Raw genomic sequence first — 21,811 nt, forward strand, 5'->3', positions numbered from 1 at the left:
GTGTGAGGCAACTGAACATGAATATAAGGCCTCATATGACATTAAATGGATGTCTTTCAAATGTTTCTGGATATGTGACACAGAGGAGCCAAGAGATGCCATAACAATAAAAGGCTGAAAATGAACACAGGAATGATGGCAAACTGAACATCTGCCTGCATGCACACACACACATACATTATATACACACACACACACACACACACACACACACACACACACACACACACACACACACACACACAGTGTTACAACTATGGTTGTTAGAAAGATGACCTTGTCTCATCCATCTCCCTTGCTGTGGTGGGATCTGACATTTGAACACAGACTCACAACTGTCAAGCAGCAAATGTCTTTGGACTACACTAGCTAACAATTAGCAAACATTAGCTATAAAAAAAATAATAAAGTTTTAAATATAACTTAGTTTGCTGGCTAGAAGTACACCAATATGTAGCTTTGGACCAACTTAGTAAATCACAAAATCACAAATGTCTATCTTGGTAGTTGCTACATATAAAATAAGTCAAGTCAAATTAATTTTACAACAGTTTACCTAAGATGTGAAGTAGTTAATAAAATGCCTGACTGTACAAATAGCTTTTCAGCCTAGCTTTAAATATTGATACTGTGTCCTGAGTATCCAACATTTAAAGGAAGGTTATTCCATAGTGTGGGAGCTATACAGGAAAAGGATCTGCCCACTGTGGTAAATTTTCTTATTCTTGGTACTAGTAAAGAGCCTGCACCTTTTGATCTAAGCAGATGCGGTGGGTTGTAATGTACTAGGAGTTCTCTAAAGTACTGTGGGGCAAGATAATTTACTGCTTTGTAGGTTATTAGAATAATCAATAAGAAATTTTACTGGAAACCAATGTAATGTAGCTAAGATAGGAGTAATGTGATCAAATTTTCTAGTTCTAGTAATCTCTGGCTGTAGCTTTTTGAACTAGCTGAAGCTTATTTAGGCATAGTGCCCTAATAGAAAATAACAAAAATAATCCTAGATTACTATTTAGTACAATTGCACATCTAACTAGGAATAAAATTGACACCAATGCTCAGATTACAACATTCAGAGTATTAACATGACAATGGGTAGCTAGATCAGAACAACCAAGCCAAAAAAGACTCTAGAATCATTTACACTTATCCAACAGCCAAATCTCTGCTCTTCTGATCAAAATCCTCCACTTGCTTACTTGATTCACTACCCATGCAGTTTCTTAAGGAAATGCTACCTGAAGTAATTTAACCTTTACTAAATTTAATAAACTGCTCTTTGAACATTTGCTACATACCTAAATCATTCAAATTAGCAGTAATCAGACCATTTATCAAAAACATTTAACCTCTACTCATTTCAGCTGTCAAACTACAGGCCCATCTCAAATCTTCCATTTATTTCCAAGATCCTAGAAACAGCTCAGCAGCTAAGCTCACACCTGAATCAGAAGCAGATACATGAGGTCTTTCAGTCAGGGTTTATGCCTCATCATAGTACAGAGATAGCACTGATTAAAGTAGTCAATGACATGTTGGCTTCTGACCAGGGTTACATCTCTTTACTTGTATTGCTTTATCTGAATGCAGAATTTGACACTATAGATCACATTTTACTAGATAGACTTGAAAATATTGGGATACTGCTTTTTTTTTTGTATATGCTACCTCTTGTGGTAATTATGAATCCTAAACTCTTGTTCAGTGCTCATGTAAATAATATTTCCAGGACCACCTTTCTCCACCTTAGGAACATTGCAAAAATTAGGAACATTATGCAGAAAAGCTATTCTATGTATTTATCACTTCAAGATTGGACTACTGTAAAGCCCTACTATCTGGCTGTACCACTAAGTGCCTAAACAAGCTCCAGCTAGCTCAAAATGCAGCAGCCAGATATTACTAGAACTAGAAAGTTTGATCACATCATTCCTATCTTAGCTACTTTAAATTGGCTCCCAGTAAAAATTTGTATTAATTATAAAATACTTCTAATGATCTACAAACCACTGAATGTTTTTTTTTTTAATCTGATGCAGGTAGCTACTGGAAGCCAATGAAAGGAACGCAACAGCAGAGTGATGTGTGAACTTTGGAAGATTGATGACTTGTCATGCTGCTGCATTCTGGACAAGCTGTAGAGGTCTGATGGATCTTAGAGGAAGACATGCAAGTTGCAAGTTACAATAGTCTATCTTTGCTATTACAAGGGGATTACAGGGTCAGTGGTTAAGGTACCTGACTTGTAATCAGAAGGTTGCTGGTTCAAGCCCCACCACTGCCAGGTTGGGCCCCTTAGCAAGGCCCTTAACCCTCAACTGCTCAAGTTGTACTCAATCATAATTGTAAGTTGCTTTGGATAAAAGCATCAGCTACATGACTGCACATGATCCTGGAAACCAGTCTGTCAGAAAGTTGGAAAAAATAATTAATTAGGTGTCATCAGCCTAGCATTGGTAGGAGAAGCCTTGAGAAGATATTACATCAAGGGAGTGAGTATACAAAGAGGAGAGGGGGGACACTGGTGGACAGTCTACATGGCTTGGCTGTGGATTGTCTCCATGTTACCTGATAGGACTGTCACCATTACCATGCATAGCCATTCACACCAAGGCTGGACAAAAAGAAAATGTTGTAGTTTACTGGGTGAAGGGTCCTGGTAGCTTCAGCAGCACAGAGAAGGAGTGGGTTTCTTTCAGGGGGGAACTGAAAGGGGGGGGTGTCAAGATCATCAGTGAAGTTATCTAGGGAACCTGGAGGTCCAGGTCTCTGTGTGGCAAATGGACAGTGTCGAATGTTGGGAGCAGATAGTTACTGAGATAGCGGTGTCTACGACGATGATATCTAGAAGATCTGCAGTATGTGTAGTCAAGAATTGCACATTCCAGATTGGATAGATAGATGTTTTAGGTTTGTGGACATATGTGATAAAAGTTTGAAAAGGGGGATAAAAAAGAAGGTTTGAGAGGTCCTCAACGTAGATGAGGAACTAGAAGAAAAAAAACAAAACAAAACGAAAGCCTTCTACCGGTGTCGTTCTAATTTAACAGTTCAGTAAATGCTGTGTCCGCCCCCAATTCACAACTAGGAGCCAAGACGAAACTACACCTGTAGCGAGTAATTACAACTAACAGCAAACAAGCAACTAGCTTCTTTGCTGTTAGTTGTAATGAGGTTTATCTTATCTGTCATGTATTTAATTGTATTATCCTAAACAATATTTACAACTCTGCCTCACATACAACCTTTTTATCCTCCATCAAGCATTTTGTCTGTTCTTCATGAAATCTTACAATTTAACGGTTCTCTTTGTCACGATAGGCCATCGTGGTCTTTGTTTTGCTGTGCTTCCCCGTTGTTAATTCCGCCCTTCGTTTGGTTCTCCCTGCCTGTTATTGTTCTCACCTGTTTCCATTTCCTGGTTTTGTCGCTAAAGATTTGTCCTAGCAGCTGTCGTTTGTACTAAACTGGTGCCAGTGCTCTTGCCTTGTTTCGCATTTATTCAGTCAGTCTTCTATGTTCTGTGTTGTTGCTTGTTCATCTGTACTGTTCCGTGTAGTTTCTCTCCGTTAGCATGGTCATTTATTTTCCCGGTTTAAAATAATTACATCCCTGTTTAAAATCTCGCAGTTTACAATATCATTTTGCAACCACAGCGAAATCGATGCTTCATGAAATAAACAAGTTAGCAATTTGTCAACAAGTTAGTCACTGTACCTGAATTAAGGCAAAGGAATGATCTGAAATATGGATTCTGTATTCTTCTTACATGAATTTTCAAGAAAAATGTATTTTTTTTTTATAAAGCAGATCTTTTTTAGTTGTATTTAATCAATAAAACAACTTTTAAACGAGCATAAAAAACAGCAGGTTAGACAGACAAGTGTCTTTAGTATCATGTTCATTTGGGTGTAATTAAGTATCTATACCGAGTTTGGCTAAACGTTTCCTTAACAGCCTGTGACAGATGCTCTTATCCATGTGCTCGCATCCGTATGACAGAGTGGTGTTGCTAGCACAATGCACTACCTGCTCTTCTTAAAATCTAAGGAGAATTCAGTGGCTTTATCTGGGAGGATAGGGGATGTAAAAAAGAATGAAGGTGCAGAAAAACTCTCTCTCTCTCTCTCTCTCTCTCTCTCTCTCTCTCTCTCTCTCTCTCTCTATATATATATATATATATATCTTATTTAGACCAAGTTGCCCCTTAATCCTAGTGTGTTTTAACTTAATCTAAAACCAATCATCAAGCTATATCTAAAACCTTATTTTATACCTAGCTATATATGTTTAGCTAATGTTCTGTAATGAAAGCACCTTCTTGTGAGGCCTCGGTTTAAGGCTAACTATCTAACAGTGGTAATGCTAGTGGCTGCACATAAGAGTCATATATTAAATAATATAAAATAAAATGAGATGCCAAAGAAGTGAGGAGAAATGGCACAGCTGATGCATTAATGCTGCCTGCGACAGAACGACTCTTCCTGGATATCAACCCTTCCTGGTGATATTTAGAAAAGAACGTCACTTTCATTGTATAAAATGGTCTAATCAAGAAAACCCAAGTGTGCGTAAAGTATACACTGTATTGTAAAGTATGAAACACTGTAGATATCATTTTTATTCAACATTGAAGTTATCTTTGCTTCTGAGCTAAAGTTGTGAACTTTATGGTATATAATATTTTCTCATAATTCCTGTTATGAAACTTTGACTAAGTGGGTGTAAGAATGATAACTTTGACCTAATCAACTGAAGACATAACATAAAAAATGTAAAGTGATTAAAGAGCAAAAGAGAAAAAGATGAAAAGGGGGAGAGAGCAGACAGACACAAGATCAAATAATTATTTGTTAACCTTGATAGTTAATTTTACTGTCCAAAAATATTAGCTATCAAATATGATTTCTTTGCGATTTTGATTTTAACTGTTCTCTAGTCAGTGAGATGTGACTGCAGAATAGCGCTATGGCTTACCACTCCATGGGTGTACTGAACACACACTTCGACCTTGGCGTCAGCCATCTTGACCTCTAGTCCCATAAAGCCTAGGCCAAAGATCACCTCAGGGCTTTCTGCATTCAGCCATCATTGCCTTCCATATCACCAAGGGTGTGTGTCACCCTTGGAGATATGCTATTTTTTTGTTATGTGGATGATTTACCATGTCTGTCCTGCTATAGTAGGAGGCTGACCAAGCAGGCTCAGGAAGAATGGGGGCAGCTTCTTAGCAGCAGTGATATGAATGAGTTCCCTTTACAAATTCAAGTGTTTCTGTTTCACCACATGTCCATGTTACTACTTCACTGCTTTACCTAGTCAGGTGATGCTGGATGTTATAGGGCACCTTTGCATCTTATGTTAATTATGTAAACAATAGAATCTGTTCCTTTTTGGTTTACCTTAGAGTGTAGCTTGCCATTAAAACTGGTCTGCTATAGACCAGACAATCACAACAAGGGACAATCACAACAAAATTAACATAAGCAGGTATTTGACCCTTCTTTTACTTTAGTACACACTGTAAATCCATAATCTATATTATTTGTGTGAGTGTGAATCACTTGCTAAAAAGACCAATGCAGATTTGTATTTTTTTCTCTAATGTTAGACTTGCAACATAGTCCAGTGTGCACTATCAATTAAAAAGAAGACATTAACTTACATTACGATGGACAAAATCATAGCTGACTAAGGCTGCCCACTTTAGACTAAAAATAAAAGTAAAAATTTTAAATGAAAAAAAAAACGAGCTCAACGTTTTCTTGTGTGTAGTTTTGTGTTGTGAAAGGGCAGTGCTGATTTTCCAGTAGCACAGTACACATGATATGGATGGTAATTACTTTCAAATAAATGACCACATAACTGACTTTTGTCAAATAAATGCTTTATTTTCACACGGTCAATTCCAGTGTTAGTTGTTGTTTTTAATCTTAAATGTTCCTGATAAGTAGTCTAGTTTACCTCCAGTCTCAAACACTTCTTGACAAGCTTTGACGGTGTAGGCTAGTTGAAACGAGTAAACTCCACGCCACGTGAGGTCGCTATTCACTCACGAAATAAACACTTTCTGAGGATCTTCATTTTCTGGCATCTTCTTCGCAGTTTTCTTGGCTCTTTACGCGGAAGTAAGCGTCAAGAAAACACTTAAGTGGATAGTGTTGTGCTTTGGTCATAAAGATTAAACTGTTTTTATGCTGCAAACAAAATATAAACGTAATGGTTAATATTGGACTCACCAAGGTCGATGATGCACTCATGGAGAAGCACCCGGTGCGCCATTTCCTTTTGATTAAATCAGAAGAGTATATTTTCACTACAGTATCACAGCTTACAATTAGCCATTAGACTATTAGCTACGTAATGAAAATGGGTATGTTTGTAGCGGTACCACTGTCCTTACCTGTCCTTCACTTTGTCCAGGGTTTGCAACAATATGCTGCTTGCCAGTCTCGTGCATTTATGAAAGGAACAGGCAGCTTCATAATTGGTTGGTATAAAAATTCGTGTTTATTTCACTGGCCTCCCAAGATGTCATCCTAAAAAGATAACCTACATTAGTATGCTTATCGAAGTCCCTAAATTCATTTTAACACTTAGAAGTAGGGGGTTTCACAAACTCGGTTGCATTACAGTTTAGTAAAAAGGAAATATTGTTGCATTATAATCTATTCCCTCTTTCACACTAACATTGTCCATCTATTAATTAGGTACAGCTAGCCTTTTCTTTGCACAGCAGGTTCTTCAAAAAAGACTGCCATACCCCCTGCAATGGAACCTGCTAGTGTCTATTGGTATGTCAGCATTATCCCTCATTTGACTGATTTTGTTAATAGGATGTTAATCAATTGACACATCTATAGAGGAACTAAAGTATGGGAAGAAACGACACAGTAATAGAAATGGAAAATGGATGTACCAATTTGTTTTTATTATTTTGTTTAAAATATCTTTTCAGATTCTCCCGTAATAGAGCGGCACATGCTCTACTTCCATACCACCCTTATGCCGTCTTTACCACTTTGCTGTGACACATCTGCCATCAGAATAATATGTGATCAGTAGTGCTTCAAGTGCACGTCTCTGTTTAAGTGGGTGGTGAGTTTGTGGTGAGTTGGAGCCTGCTGTCTCACCTTTGCCTCATACTGCCTTCGCAGTGGCCTCATCACTCTTCAGCTACTCAGTGACACGCTGGGAGAGTATGAAGTGCAGAGACTTGTGGTTCTTCCTAGAGAAAGGAAACCTTCCTGATTCAGACCCACTGAGTGAGTATTTATCTCCATTCTCCTAACAACCTGTTTAGAGATAGATCACTTTTTTTAATTCCAGAGGGAAATTCACCTGATAGCTAGACATACAGTCAGACAAACAGTTAGATAGTATTATCTTTGGATAAGCTTCACAATAGATATGCTTTTACATGCTGGTGTTGTGCTAGTTTTTGTTTTAGGTAGCTGTTTTAGGAATTTTGATTTAATGGCGTTAACTGTTTGCTTGGTTACATTTTCAAACTATGGCATCTGTAGTATACAGTGTGGTATATGAAGGAAATTATATGTGTTGCCTTACACCAAGTCAGGTTATCCATTAAGATGGAGAAAGCATTTCATTAGAATACATTATAATTGTTTTGCATTTTATCAGTATTTCAGAGACATATCGTTATCTGGTAATACTATTTCTAAAAAGAATTTCACTTTAGCTTTCTTTCTAAAAAAATCTAATTGTCTATTTTCACATCCTTATCCAGAGGGTGACCCACCTAGCCTTGCAATCCCTACAGACCCCAAAGTCACAAAGTATGGAGATTCAATGGAGTAAGTGACACCTAGCAATATGGCGCCCTGTGTCATCAGCCATCAGTGTTTATATTAGATACCTGTTTTTATTTCTTAAAATTTTATGTAAATCTACACATCTGGCTGAAATTAGATAGTTGTAGTTTTGCACTTCCTGTAATACTGATTTACTGATCTAATTTTGCACTCAGTGTTGGTCATTAGCAATCAATAATTGTTTCTGATCTGTAACGGATTAGGACGTACTCAATTTTTTTAAACCTGTGTTTTAGGGTTCTTTTAAACAACTGTTAATAGATTAAATAATGTAGTTGCATATGCACAGATGCCAGCCTTTCAGGTTTATTTTGTCATTAGTATAGGCTGGGAAATCAGTTTTTACAGTTGCCTTTAGAATTATGCCTCCAGCCCCGAACACTTAATGACAGGCTTTGACCGTGTAGGCTAGTTGAAACGAATAAACGCCACGCCACTAGAGGTCGCTATTCACTCACTGAAAAGGTACTTACTTTCTGGGCATCTTCGTAGTTTTCTTGGCTTTCTTAGCATCTCAGGATAATAAAGTATCTAAAATTAAATTTAGACACTACTTGCATGCCAGCAAACTATCTGTAAGGGCTGATAGAAGAGCTCCTGCTGATGTTGAACCATGTATAAGTGTAATGTTATAGAAAAGTGACTTGACTAAATATTCAGATTTTTGAGGAATTGTTATCTGTAATAAAAGGCCATATGTTTAAAAAGCAGTCTGGAGAAAGTGTCACTTGCAAAATCCAAGAAGTTAAAACTGAACAATGTTTATAATGAGTATATTAACAAATTGTGCATTGGGAACTTTGCTAGGAGGTCTCATGCTGACCTTAAAATGTGTAATATGCTGCCAGACCTAACTTCATTTTTTTCCAAAGTGGTGATTTTTTGGGGGCTCATTTTTCATTAGATTTGATGAGAACTATGGTACACATTTAAAAACTTAATTTAAGATAGCTATGTGCAATCCTTTCTATTTCTCCCTTTTCATTACATTCCAACATATTTTAAGCCATTAGAAATCAAGTTAATAAAACATTTAGTAATCATTTATTTTTAATGGTAGGACTGTCTTTGGGACAGTAGGACTGGGGGAAACATTTATACCATGATAAATATTGGAATTAATGTAGAGGTCCCAATATAACCTTAAATGGGTTCTATAACCCCACCCCACCCCCCAACAAACAAAAAAGATTTAGATGATGTAATTCCACTAGATTGTTACAGAAATAATACATTTCTTAAAAACATCAATAGCTTTCTCTACACTGAGTCACTAAGAACACTTGTGTGCTGAAAGGTTCCTTTCATGGAGTGATAATGGGTAGGAATGAACAGTTGTAGTATGTCACTTAGTATGAGTTAACACATGGATTTGATACTAACAGAAGTATATTGTAATCTAGCCTAGAGCAATACAGACAGCTCAGTAAAAATGTCTAAATACAAATACTTCCTAGCATAACCTAAACCTTAACCGTAATGCCACTGAAGTCTAATAAAACTTGTGTAGGGTACAAACAAAATACTGTTAGGCTAATCCCTTTGGTTAATTTGAGGGACCAAAGCCCAGTCTGGCCTGAAAGTGAGGAAAGACTTCTAGTTTTGAAGTGCCCAGAATTATGGTATGTCCTGGATCGCTGGAGACCACAGACAAACTGTAACGAAACAGCATCTTAAAGATATTTAAATATCCTCAGATGTTATGATAATGAGAATAAAAATAACGTAATATTTATAAAAAACGGGAAAATGTATGATTTAGCTTTGAAAAAAGTATTGATATACATTACATGGCTAGGTTTCCCAAAAGCACCGTAAAACAAAGATAATCTTTAACTGGCAAAGCAAGTATTACACTGAACACGCGCACTCTCTCTCTAGGGGCGATTTGCGATGGAGGTCAGCACGTCACGTCGGGTTTGTGTATTCAATTAGATAAGGGGTTAATTTACTGCCTACAAATGACACCAGACGACGCCAGTTCTGCATAGGTTGTACTTCAAGCAGACTCTCAAGAATCTCTTCAAATTACGCTGCCGTTACAAGCATTGACTGTTGTTTAGCCTGTGACAGCATGTAAAACATTAAAAATTACTGTAATGCTTAAAGTTCTTACATCTTACGTGACTGGAAGCTAGGATAAACAAAACGTCTTGTTTAGATAATATTATCTTGCATGAGAAGTCATCCTTTTATATAAACCTAAATGAAATCCTTCTGGAAAAAAAAGACTGGCTAACTGGTATTCAAATTCATAAAGGACAAAACTCGAACGCACTGTGGCTGTTGTGGTAACCAATCGGCGCGTGGCAATTTCAACCATGACCAATAGTAGTTCCGAGAGACCGAGATGCGCAAACGTTTCAAGGGCGGACCCATTGAAAAAGAAACTGGAGCAGAAACTTGTGAGGGATTTGTTGGGGGGTAATGGTAACAACGGGGAAAGCAGATGACATTGTATCTAAAGGATACTTTTGATTGAGTCGGACTCGAAGGATCAGGACACCGGCACTGGGTTTTTCCTGTTCTTCGGTTTTCAACTATTTGGTTTTGCAGCGTTTTGGATTATAAAATCACTTGTCTGAACCATTTATAACTTAATGGCTTTGGTCGCATCGGATCCTAACTGGAAACGGCTAATTTACGGGACTAGTGTCAAAAAGGAGGGCGTCCAAAGTAGACAAAGTGGTTTAAAAATAACGAACATGCAGCCAAAGGAAACAGAACTGTCCACAGAAGCTTTGCCAAAGGCTTTTTTACATAGCTTACGGACTTTATTCGATATTCTAGACGACGAGAGGCGAGGATATGTGCACATTTCGGAGATTGAAAGTCGGTGGCAGGGCTCGGAAACTCAGGATTTACCTGGCTCTGTACTTGAGTGTCTAAGGCGGGTGACCCCACCTCATGGTTGCCTGACTTTCGAGCGCTTCGTTGCAGGACTCCGGTACTCGATGTTAAATCCCGAAAACGGCACCAAATCGTATTGCTCAAATAATAAACACTCCTTTACAAACGGACCGAAACCACAACCTCAGCAAATACACTCGGATAAAACCGGCGGCAGTGCAACGGGTGTACGGCCGTATGAGGGTCATGTTCGGCCGCTCGGGCCAAGCAATGGAGCTAATCTGCATCACAGCCATGCGTCATGTTTACAGAGCCGGTCACGGCACCACGAGGACACCAGTTCTGTATACACTACCTCATGTAAACACTCAACAAGCGACTCCTCGAATTACGGTACCCTTGCGAGTACTGCCCAAAGATACAGCGGCAGTGGATATGAAAGAACTGAGAGAAGTCTGGAACGCGCTCAAATTATTCCCGAGCGAGGTGCTTATAGATCAGATTCCGTTCGTGTTGCAAAAAAGGCGTGTCAGCCGAATAGGGTCCGGTCAATCGAATCACTTCCACTTGAGACTTTGCATGTCCAACAGCCAAGTAAGTTATTTGCTCACAACGGTTCTCACAAAAATGCATGCGTAAATGTCTTGAATTTACATTTATATAAATACCAAGACTCCGATTGTAATTCACTTTCCAGTCCTGCTGGGACCCAGTTTATTGGTCAGATACATGGAGACAAATAAAGCATCACCCAGCCAATTGCAATACACTTTGCAGTTCCACCTTCACTGACCTCAGTTGTCCTAGATTTATCCCTTATTGTCAGATACTTTCACATCAAAAACTGTTTTGTATATTGTCACTAATATACATTTAATGATCTTTAGTAACAGAATAAAGCTTTAGGTCAGATCTTCACTGCTGCTGAAAAGTCCTCGTTGTCTGTACTTTGAGTAGCATTCTGTCCTTTACTCTGATCTGAGACCAGCATCTATTTTACTCCTCATCCTAATTATTACAAAATAAACGGGCAAAATTGTTCCCCTATCAGTGCCGTTATCTATCAATTTAAGATGAAAGACCAACTAATTTATACCAACATTATGTATTATGTTTGTCACTAATGAAATGAGGGTGTGCAATGATGTCTGAAATTGAGTCATCAATTAGGTTGCTTTTGTGCCCTTCCTTTAACACTTGCAACCCTTTAGTTATAAGAGAACTATAAAAGGTTGCCATGAATTTGCATTAAGCAAGACACCAGGTATGCTAATAGTGCTCTCATCTGAGATGACAGTATTAGACATGGCAACGGTATCCCGTTGTAAATCTCTTCCAGTGCCTTCATGCAGCATGACTAACTATGCAACCAAGATGTCAGTCTGTCCATTATATCTCTCGAAGGTTAAAACACAGTGTATGAATTCTTCAGGTGATTTGATTATTTGTGTATGTGACATTCATGAGACCTGTGGTAGAGAATGATGTTCATTTTGTGAATGTTTGAAATGTGGTGATCATGTGTCTGCGTGACGAGCACTATATCTTCGGAACACTCCAGCATTCCAAACTTGGGCTGCATTGACGTCGTTCTGAACACATGCCTAAAAGATATTAGTTTACCCATTAGTTGCTAAGCCCTTAATAAGGAGCACTGGTCTAAGGGAGCATGCCACATTGAAGTCTTTTACCTTTCCCATGCACAGAGATATAGATCATGGCTAGAATGCTGGGAAGGTCTGAAAACAATTATCACAAGAGATCGGAGAAAACACGCTTAAGCTCCAGACCCGCTGTTGCCCTGGAGACTCAGGAATTCACGTTCCGGATGAGAACAGGCTGCAAGATTGATCAGCCAATGTTCACTCAAGCTACATTTACTTGAATAAAACTCAGATTTAATCGCTGCTCTTGCTGTCCACAACAGATGTCTGGAGTAATAAGTGTGACATGGCCAGAAGCTAGTGCCCAGCCATGGCGAGTCCTGGCTCTTACATCGCACACAGACCGGTGGATAGGGAGGCTGGTGGGAGTCACACCCCCACTACCCACACACACACACGCTCACACACACTTCCACAAGTGCCTGCCATGGGAAACAAACCATCCTCACATTTGCTGGGAACTACGGTCCAAAGTAGGTCTGATCAGAGATCAGTGTGGCCACGCTAGCTGGCCAGCAAGGGCGGCTGGCGATAGTAGGGAAACTTGTGTTGAAACACTATTGTATCCATGAATAAGTTCTCAGTGTGGTAAAAAACGATGAGTATATATGGTTAGTGTATGTCTACTGTGCGCCTGGATGGACAAATCAGCCGTAATGGTTAATGTGCACTTTGTCACCAGTCTACTCCCTGAAAGTCCCCCTCATCCTACCCTAACCCACACCCCAATACATACACATGCACACACATTGCATACTGGTACACTTTAATCAGAATATTACTTAAACAGATTAAACAAGGTTGGGCAGTTATTTGAATAGGGACAGGCAGTAGAGCTTGTTATTGCGTGTCCTGTATAGACATGTTCCATTGTGAAATTACCAGGAAAACCTGACAAACACCCCCAAAAATTACACTATGTCTTAGAGCAGACATTAAACCTTTTGTTGTTGTTTTCAAGTGGAGGATCACTTGTAGGTGTTCCATCTGAATAGTCTCTCACGCCCAGAACTCCCACAGGCTAGGCCATTTGTCAGTAAAGATTAGCATTTGCACTGTTGGTATGTGTAATGTATCCTGTTACAAGTTTTCCCAGGATTGAGGTGCTGTCTACCCATAGATTGGTGAGCAGCCTAGGTAGTGCTGGAGCAGATTTATAGGAATATTGTTGCAGTGATATGGATTAAGTCTTAAAAGCAGCTCTTATCATTTGTATAGCAAGTTAAAACGAAAAGCAAAAACAACTTTATTTAGTGTGTTTTAGTTTTCTGACCAGTTGAGGGTACATGGTTTCTTCCTCATGTTCCCAGGGAATCACTTTGGCATGCTGATTATGGACCTGGGACTGAACTTTCTCTATATATGATTTTTGTAAAGCTGCTTTGTAACAACACATGTTGTAAAACACCTTACGCATATACATTTGAATTGAGTTGATTAATGATGTCCTCTGGTAGCTCACCTGGTAGACCTGTTAGAGAAAGGTTCTAACAACACCAAAGTGATGGTTTTGATTCAAAGGCAACACAAACATTGTCACACTGATACATACATTTAAGTTGCTCTGGATAATACTATCTGCCAAATAACATAATTGTGATGATTCATTCTCAAACAAGTTAATCATTTATTTATTTATTGTATTTAATTTATTAAAAACAATAACATCAATGATACCTTAAAGGACAGTAAACGTCTGCACAACATATTGAACTTTGGGAGAAATTTAGTCTCTTATACCTTACTCATTGTAATCTAAAAATTTGCTAAGAGGAGTGTTCACATGCCACTTCCATAGCCATCTCAGTCCAGCTTGAGCACACGAGATAGGACGCTGCAATCTTTCATAGTAGCCGTGAAGCGTGGAAAATTCCAGTGTCAGACCTCCCACACCTCTGGGCAGATTCCTCTGGGCAGCCTGTGATGATCACTCTTTCCCCCCCTCTGCTCTAGAGTAAACAGCTGTTCTTTCTTCCACTCCCTACTGGTTGAAATGATATACTGTAATTTTTTTTATCAACCTGGATGTGCACTGATTCTCTTGAGATTGCAGCACCTTCCAAATGATCCTGGTGATGAGGCTTATGGATGACATGCCCCAGCCTGCATACTTTGCTTGACATTGGCCTTTGAACTCTAAATTCAGCTAATTAAATGTTAATCAAAAGAAGAGCTTAAAGATATGACTGATTGACTAATTATGTTGCAGAATTTTTAATCTGTGGGGCCTGAAGCAAATCAAAATAAGCTCCCTCTTGTGGCTACAAGTGATATAACAAGTGTAAAAAATGGATTGATAAAAGAATAAAAAAATAAAAATAAATGATCAGCCTTTTTATTTCTTTCTTTCTTCCTTTGTTTGTTTGTTTTTCAGGTCCTCAAGGTGGGCGTGCTGGATTCCCTCGCTCTCAGAGCGAGACCACCACAGGGTACGCAGGATCCAGGCAGCACGGGAGGAGCCGGGAAGAGCAGCGTCGACACACCATCACTAATGGTGTGGACTATGAAATGGTACGAAACCAAAATGCGTGCATGCTGATCCACACCTCATTGTTTTCCATTCTTGAATTTAGCTCAGATATGTGAAGATCACACAGTTCCACTTTAAGGGTGGAGGGAACCTGTTTAGTGATGATCAAATGAGTGATGGGAAATGCGCTTGACTGACGTTAAATCCCACCTTGCCAAGCTATTGACTGACATTAAATCCCAACTTGGTGCTATTTGATCCGCTAACGCAAAACAACTGATCTGTCTTAAAAATATGTTTCTTCCAAAAGACCCCAGGCTACTGTCTGACAGAGCTTAATAGCAAGCAAAGGTTTTAGTTTTCAATTCTGTTGCAAAGATTGTTCTTAGACATTGTTGTTGAGTTGTGCATGGAGCAAACCCATATGCTACATGAACTGCTATGTGTCAAACTCTGAACAAACAGCAAACATTGTGAATGTCATTATGCGGAAAATGTAAAATACATTTCATTTTAAACTAATTAAGTGAAAATTAATTTTTCTTATTTCCCATAAAACCCACTGTGTTCCTAAACCTAGCTAGTCATCATATTACATGTTACTTGTGTGCAGCAATTCTGAATGTAATTTTAATAAAAAGTAAGAATATTCCATAGAATACTGTTTGTACATGTATAGAATGTCCACTTTAGACAGCAGAACTCAGGGCAACAGCAATGAAAAACTGACGCTTTTAACTTTTTTAATGATCTTATTTTAATTATTTATATATTGATCATAGTCAAGAGTTATTTTTTGTGCAAACAATTGTACAGTATTTTCATACCATATTATTGTAGCCCTTAAAACATTTCCAATCATACTGCATAAGATAAACAGTCTAAAAGCCCAAAATAAAGTAAATGGGTGATGAATACCCAAGAAAAGAACTCCAAAATAACCTACTATATCTTGACAGCCGAAGAGATCCTATCTTAAAACATGAACAAGCTGTGCACTGCTCTCTGCAACTTGGTTGATTACAATGTGGTGCTTATTGAGCATTACCACTGAAAAACATGTCAAAACTCTGTGACTGACAAGCAAAGTAATGAAAACTACTAGGGTCCATGTCTGCACTTGGTTTTCTGTTAGCTTGTGATTCTGGGCTTTTCTGTCGAACTGTTGTTAATTTATTTAGAATTTTGTCACTGGGCATTTGTTTTTGTCACTGGAATCCTACAGAAACAACAATCCTGCATCCCATTCTCCGGATTACCCACTCCAGCACTGCAGTGTATAGTTTTGTGTGCTCATTTGTGTGAGCATCCTGAAGAGAGCAGGATGTAGAGCTAAGATTCTACATAAGATGTAGAGCTAAGAGCCTGTTCAGCTAATTCACACAAAATCAGCTTCTATGAAGGTTTACATATGAATTCCAAATTTGGCATGTGTAAAAATATAGAAACTGCGGTTTCATACTAAGACCACAGTCGTAAAATAAAATTCTCTGTGTGAAATACATTTATGGCATTTATCTGACAATTTAATTCAAAGTGACTTACAATTATGACTGAGTACAACTTGAGCAATTGAGGGTTAAGGGTCTTGCTCAGGGGCCCCCCAGTGGCAACTTGGCAGTGGTGGGGATTGTACTGGCAACCTTCTGATTACTATTCCAGTAACTGAGCTACCACTGCCCCCTGAGCTGCAGTCATTATAATGATGATATCCCAGAGTTGTAGCAAAATTGTTTGCTCCAGCACCAGTTGGATCTTTCAGCACAGGGATCTTTCTTTTGTCCATTCTTTCTTTTCTTTCTGGGTTTTTTCTGGTCCGCGGTCGACATCGCGGCTGTGTAGTGCAGTTTTTGAATTCATTCATATAGGGCTTTTTACAACAGATGTTGAATGCTGTTCATTTCTGTAACAAGAGCATTAGCAAGGATCTGGTTTTGGTCAGGTTCTCTTTGTTAACAATTTCAAAATTCAACATGTTGTCACTGTAATTTCTGGATGTTAGCTTGATGGCCCAGTCTCCTGTTAAAACTGGCCTGTGAAATCGCTTGAAATCGTATGGGCTACCTGGCCTGTGCCCTGTGCTCTTCATGGCTGCTACCCACTCCTCCCCTCTATACCCCAGCTCGGCCCCGCCCCCTTCTCCCCCCCAGTACCTCTGCCCTTGTCCTGTCGGCGCCACCTCTCCCAACTCTCATAACGCGCTCACATTCTCCCCATACCCATTACCCTCTTTCTCCCTCTCTCTCTTTCCTACGCCTCTCTCTATCTATCTATCTATCTATCTATCTATCTGTCTGTCTGTCTGTCTGTCTGTCTGTCTGTCTGTCTCTCTCTCTCTCATCCTCTCTGCTTCCGCACCGCTCTCGCGTCTCCTGCCGTTGCCTCTCTCTGCAACAGACCCCGCCCACCTTAGCTCCGTTGCTCCCGCCTCCTCCTTCCCCTCTCTCTCCTCTGCCCCTCCCTCATGGTGATGAACTGGCTTGGGCGCCGGGGCCTGGAAGCTGGGGAGCCACTGGTGCTGACTGACCCTGCATGGAGTGCCGTCTGGGCAGCATACACTACTGTCTTCATCCCCCTGAGCAGCAGCCTGTACTCCAGCAAGGCCGTGCACTTCTTCCTCTGGGTGAGTGAGATCTCCACCGGAGCAAAGGAATGCAGGATATTGGGCTCCAGCATAGAAGAGCCGAAGGGTAGAACAGTATATCAAGTGGATTCAGTACAGTGGTGGGCAGTCATGGTTACTTTCATGTTCTGGAGGCTATGGAATGGCCTATGGTTAGATCCACAGCTATGAGGTATGTTAATATTTGACATGTTAATATTTAACATGTATGAAGCAGAATACGGGCCAGGCTGTGCTGTTGTGTTGTAGTTGATGGTTATTGCTTAGTCAGGACTGAAGAAGAGTATCACTGGTTGCACTCTAACAAGAGCTCGACCAGCTGTCTGCCCTTGTGCACACTCGCAACTGACAGGCCATGTGCAATCCATCCAAAAGTTTAGTCCAGGCTAAATAGGCCTTTCATAGGGAATGGCTTTATGGTATGCCCTACAGGCTGTAGTACTCTCTCAATGTAAACAAGTGCTAAAGGGCTGTTTCCCAGACTGACTTGCTGTGCAGAGTCAGTGTTGTTTCAGGACTAGTGCTCTTTGTGAGGCGCTGTCATTGTCTGTCTTTGTCTGTCACTTTAACTCCATGTATGGGCTGCACTGTTTTCTGTGGTACCACACCACCCCCACCCCTGTTCCCTTTACAAAGAGGATTTACCCTCTTACTGGCCCAACACACAAACATGTAGCTGGATATGTTGGACCATGTGCTTCATTCCAGCTAGAAAAGCAGCTGCAATTTATTTCCCTTTCTCTTTCCATTTTTTTCTCTCTATCTCTTTCTGTCTGTCTCTCTATCTCTCTCCCCCTCTCTCTCTGTCTCTCCCTAGGACACCCATTCAAATGAGGACTTGGCTTCTTAAAAGGGAACTGTGTTTAGTATGCATTTACACGAGAGAGCCAGATTCACCCTTGTTACTCCAACCAGTGTCAGCAACACAAAGCTCACAGTGTGAACTTTGTGAATAGTTAGCTTGGCCTGCTCATTTTAGGCAACATTTTCCAAGGCCTTTGTTCTCTTTCACAAGCACTGAACTGCACTATGTAGCAGCAGATGTTGTGACGTTTTACTTGCAAAACCAAAGAGTTTTAATTTCTCTAGTTCCCATGAGTATCATCCACCCAGATAGTTTCCATGTGTGTCATATACCTTATGATTTGTAGCTTAAGTGTTCAGATATTTATTTCACGCTGTGTTAGCTGATCAGCTCCTAGGTGGGGCTTCAGAGTGTATGGTGTGCTTGATTATTAGCCTCCAAAATGAATCACAGTCAAGCTCTCCATTACTTTGCCATAATAAAGGCTTTTGCTTTGAATTCTTTGATCATGCAGGCTTCAGCTATCACATCCATACCAGATCTCTGAAAGGTTTCAGTCAGTGCAACCCTAACGTTGTGCTGTGCTTCCTCTGCAGCTTAAGCAGATGAAGGAGCTTGAGCAAGAGAAGGACTCACTGCTTGCTGGCCTGGATGTGGTGGAAAGGGCCAGAGAGTGGTACCAGAACCAAATCCACAATGTCACTGAGAGACAGAGGCTGGTTGGACAGACCAGCCACTGTTCCGTATGTAGTACACACCACACACACACACACACGCGCACACACACACGTACGCACACACATACACAGATTTTGTAGCATCACTGGTTGTTTCAGAGGGCTATAGGATATGGACAAAACACTAAACTGAGAGATTGATCAGTTACAGTGAGCTACAATGTGTAAGTATTGTTGTATTATTGTGGCCAATGTATAATGTTTTGATGACAGATTTTGGTGAGATATCTATAGATTGTATCCCCCAGGGTTTATTTGTGTTTTTCTTGTGTCAGTAGGATTTTATGACAGAATCTGGTCACCTAAATGTCCTCCTGCCCAAACTACAAGAAGTCAGTCGCTGCCTTAATGATCTCATATCCTGCTCTGGAATGGTTAGTCTGTTACATCATTATCTCTAATATTCATGACTTATGTTACTCATGAGGAAGCCCTTTCAAGTTTCAAGTTTCAAGTTTCAAGTTTGGTTTATTCGTTACATACATAGTCATACACAGTATAACTCGCAGTGAAATGGTTGAGAGTGCTCTGTCCAAACAGGAAAAAAACAGGGGTGCATAGAGAAATATAGATATTCTATATATGTGTATGTACAATATATGTATATTATGATTATATACACAATGTACAATGTATATGGTTGTGTATATATGTACACAATCTACAGAATGTACAGATCCATTTTGTAGAATAACATATTTACAGTTGTTGTGTTACAAGGTAATTGAATATATATATATATATATATATATATATATATATATATATATATATATATTTTTTTTTTTTTTTTTTTTTTTTTTTAAATATATATATATATATATATATATGCACAGTTATACAGTTATTATGTTACATGGTGGTGGTGGTCCCCACAGTTTATCAGTTTCCCTGATTCAGGGCCCGAATGGCCTGTGGGAAGAAGCTCCTCTTCAGTCTCTCTGTCTTTCTGCATGATTATGCCATAATGGACCTCTTCTTAACGTGAGGAATGAATAGTTGTCTTACTTTTCAGTTTTCAGTTTGAAGAAGATTGTATTTTTCAAGCTTATAACAAAAACCTGAGCAAGCTCCTACAACATAATTTTTGTTCTTCCTTTTCTTTTCAAACATCATCCTTTCAAGCCTTCGGTTCTTTTACCTCTTTCTGGCAATGCGATCCATTGTAAATGCAGGACACTCCATGTGTCCAGGAGTTTGAACTAAGCTAGCTGTGTCTTTGTCATTCTTCTTGCCAGTCCTTCTGCTCTTCTGGCACCCAGGCCTCTTCCATCTCCCTCAGTGGCCAGGTTGTCCAAGCCCCTCCGCAGGCCATTCAGCGACTGAAGGACCAAAACCATCTTCTCACACAGGTAAAGCCCATTAAGATTTCAACTTCTGCCATATAATATCACTTTTTTACCTGTGTATTAAGCAGTTTTATGAGCAATTTGTCAACTTAGTCTCACCCAGGCAACAAGGTCCTGTGAGATATCAAAGGAATGAGGAAGAGCAGAATGATAGGGTAGTGAGTGTAGGACTAACTATTAGGAAGGTATTATGTTTAGGTATTATGTTTTATCATGAGTTAATCTCTCTCTTATTCACTCATTCTCACTCACTCATTCTGTCTCTTGCTTTTGTTCTTTCTATCCTCTCAGGAGGTGACTGAGAAGAGTGAGCGTATTACCCAGCTAGAGCAGGAGAAGTGTGCTCTCATTAAGCAGCTGTTTGAGGCACGAGCTCGTAATGCTCATGATGGCAGTGCCCTTGACTCCACATTTATATAAGAGGAACAAATTCAACCACTGCCTGAGCCTGACCACACTAGACCAGAGACAAGCTCAGCCCCAGGACTACAGACACTCCATAGCCACAATACTTTAGACAGTGACCTGACCATCACCACTCTTTTTACCATGTGTTGATGAGCTTCTGATTGACTAGCTCACACTCCACCACTGTATTCGTCCGAAATGTGTTTGAGGAGGACACCTTAACAAACCAGATTATCTCCATCTCCATCTAGGCTTAGATGTTAAGTATCAACTGCTCTTTTTTATTATTATAGTATTTCTCAGCCTGAATTATATAGTGTGGACTTTGGGCTTGAAGAATTGAATAGATGAACTTCTGAGACCACCACATTCCCAGCAACTTTCTCACATTTGTTATTGTTGTTGAGATAAACATCACAGACGTCCTTCGATTTTCAACACAACGCAAGCCACTGTGTCACTTTGCCTCCTAAATGAGAGTGCTGGATGCAGACCCAAGTTCACGAGGCACTAGGACCAATATGTTTTTAATGGAGCAGAATAGCTTATATGTCCTATAGCATATATTAAAACATACATAAAAGTTTGGGAAACATTTCTAGTGAACACTTAAATACCATTTCACTTAACGTACCATTTCCAATAAGTAGTGCATTTTTTTTTACAATATCTCTGAAATTTAACATTCTGTGAGATGAACTGATTCATGATTGTAAGTTCCTGTGTTTGTACAAAGCATGTAGTTCTGAATCCTTTGTACAAACACAGGAACGTCCATCAAGGTATTATCAACATAATTCCAAGGTTAGCTATCCTGGTGTTTGCTTCTTCACACTGTATTTTAAGGGATCCCACAAATCAAAATGGACATTTGAGTGATAGTAGATTTGTTAATAGAACTGTTCATTTTGGACTTGTGCCAGAGTACAGAGAACTTCAATTATAAAAAAAGTTTGAGTTGGTCACTTACATTTACATTTACATTTACAGCATTTAGCAGACTCTCTTATCCAGAGTGACTTACAAAAGTGCTTTGTCATTTACCCATAGAATATATCCAAGTACAG

The 21,811-nt window shown here is 39.5% G+C and overlaps 2 protein-coding genes across 2 annotated transcripts; both read left to right on the forward strand.

The window, feature by feature from the left end:
• Nucleotides 1–6,100: 6,100 nt before the first annotated feature.
• On the forward strand, nt 6,101–8,548 carry tmem141 (transmembrane protein 141). The gene is made up of 5 exons (XM_027027125.2): nt 6,101–6,276; nt 6,427–6,493; nt 6,714–6,797; nt 7,161–7,268; nt 7,754–8,548. The coding sequence occupies exons 1-5, from the start codon at nt 6,223–6,225 to the stop codon at nt 7,822–7,824; spliced, it is 384 nt and encodes a 127-aa protein (XP_026882926.2). The 5' UTR covers nt 6,101–6,222; the 3' UTR covers nt 7,825–8,548.
• A 1,706-nt stretch (nt 8,549–10,254) lies between these two features.
• Nucleotides 10,255–21,705, forward strand: sapcd2 (suppressor APC domain containing 2). Its single transcript, XM_027027106.2, has 6 exons — nt 10,255–11,282; nt 14,727–14,863; nt 18,847–18,993; nt 19,266–19,361; nt 20,226–20,339; nt 20,628–21,705. The coding sequence occupies exons 1-6, from the start codon at nt 10,439–10,441 to the stop codon at nt 20,754–20,756; spliced, it is 1,467 nt and encodes a 488-aa protein (XP_026882907.2). The 5' UTR covers nt 10,255–10,438; the 3' UTR covers nt 20,757–21,705.
• The last annotated feature ends 106 nt before the right edge of the window (nt 21,706–21,811 follow it).

This window comes from Electrophorus electricus, chromosome 6 (genome assembly GCF_013358815.1).
Source record: "Electrophorus electricus isolate fEleEle1 chromosome 6, fEleEle1.pri, whole genome shotgun sequence".
NCBI classification, from domain to species: domain Eukaryota; kingdom Metazoa; phylum Chordata; class Actinopteri; order Gymnotiformes; family Gymnotidae; genus Electrophorus; species Electrophorus electricus.

Bases quoted from the DNA above. Each gene is read 5' to 3' on its own strand.
- tmem141 (XM_027027125.2), top strand. From the start codon at position 6,223: ATGGTTAATATTGGACTCACCAAGGTCGATGATGCACTCATGGAGAAG. The intron at 6,494-6,713 runs GTTGGTATAAAA...TCTATTAATTAG, and splicing joins AACAGGCAGCTTCATAATTG to GTACAGCTAGCCTTTTCTTT. The intron at 6,798-7,160 runs GTATGTCAGCAT...CTGCCTTCGCAG, and splicing joins GAACCTGCTAGTGTCTATTG to TGGCCTCATCACTCTTCAGC.
- sapcd2 (XM_027027106.2), top strand. From the start codon at position 10,439: ATGGCTTTGGTCGCATCGGATCCTAACTGGAAACGGCTAATTTACGGG. The intron at 11,283-14,726 runs GTAAGTTATTTG...TTTGTTTTTCAG, and splicing joins TTTGCATGTCCAACAGCCAA to GTCCTCAAGGTGGGCGTGCT. The intron at 14,864-18,846 runs GTACGAAACCAA...CTTCCTCTGCAG, and splicing joins ATGGTGTGGACTATGAAATG to CTTAAGCAGATGAAGGAGCT.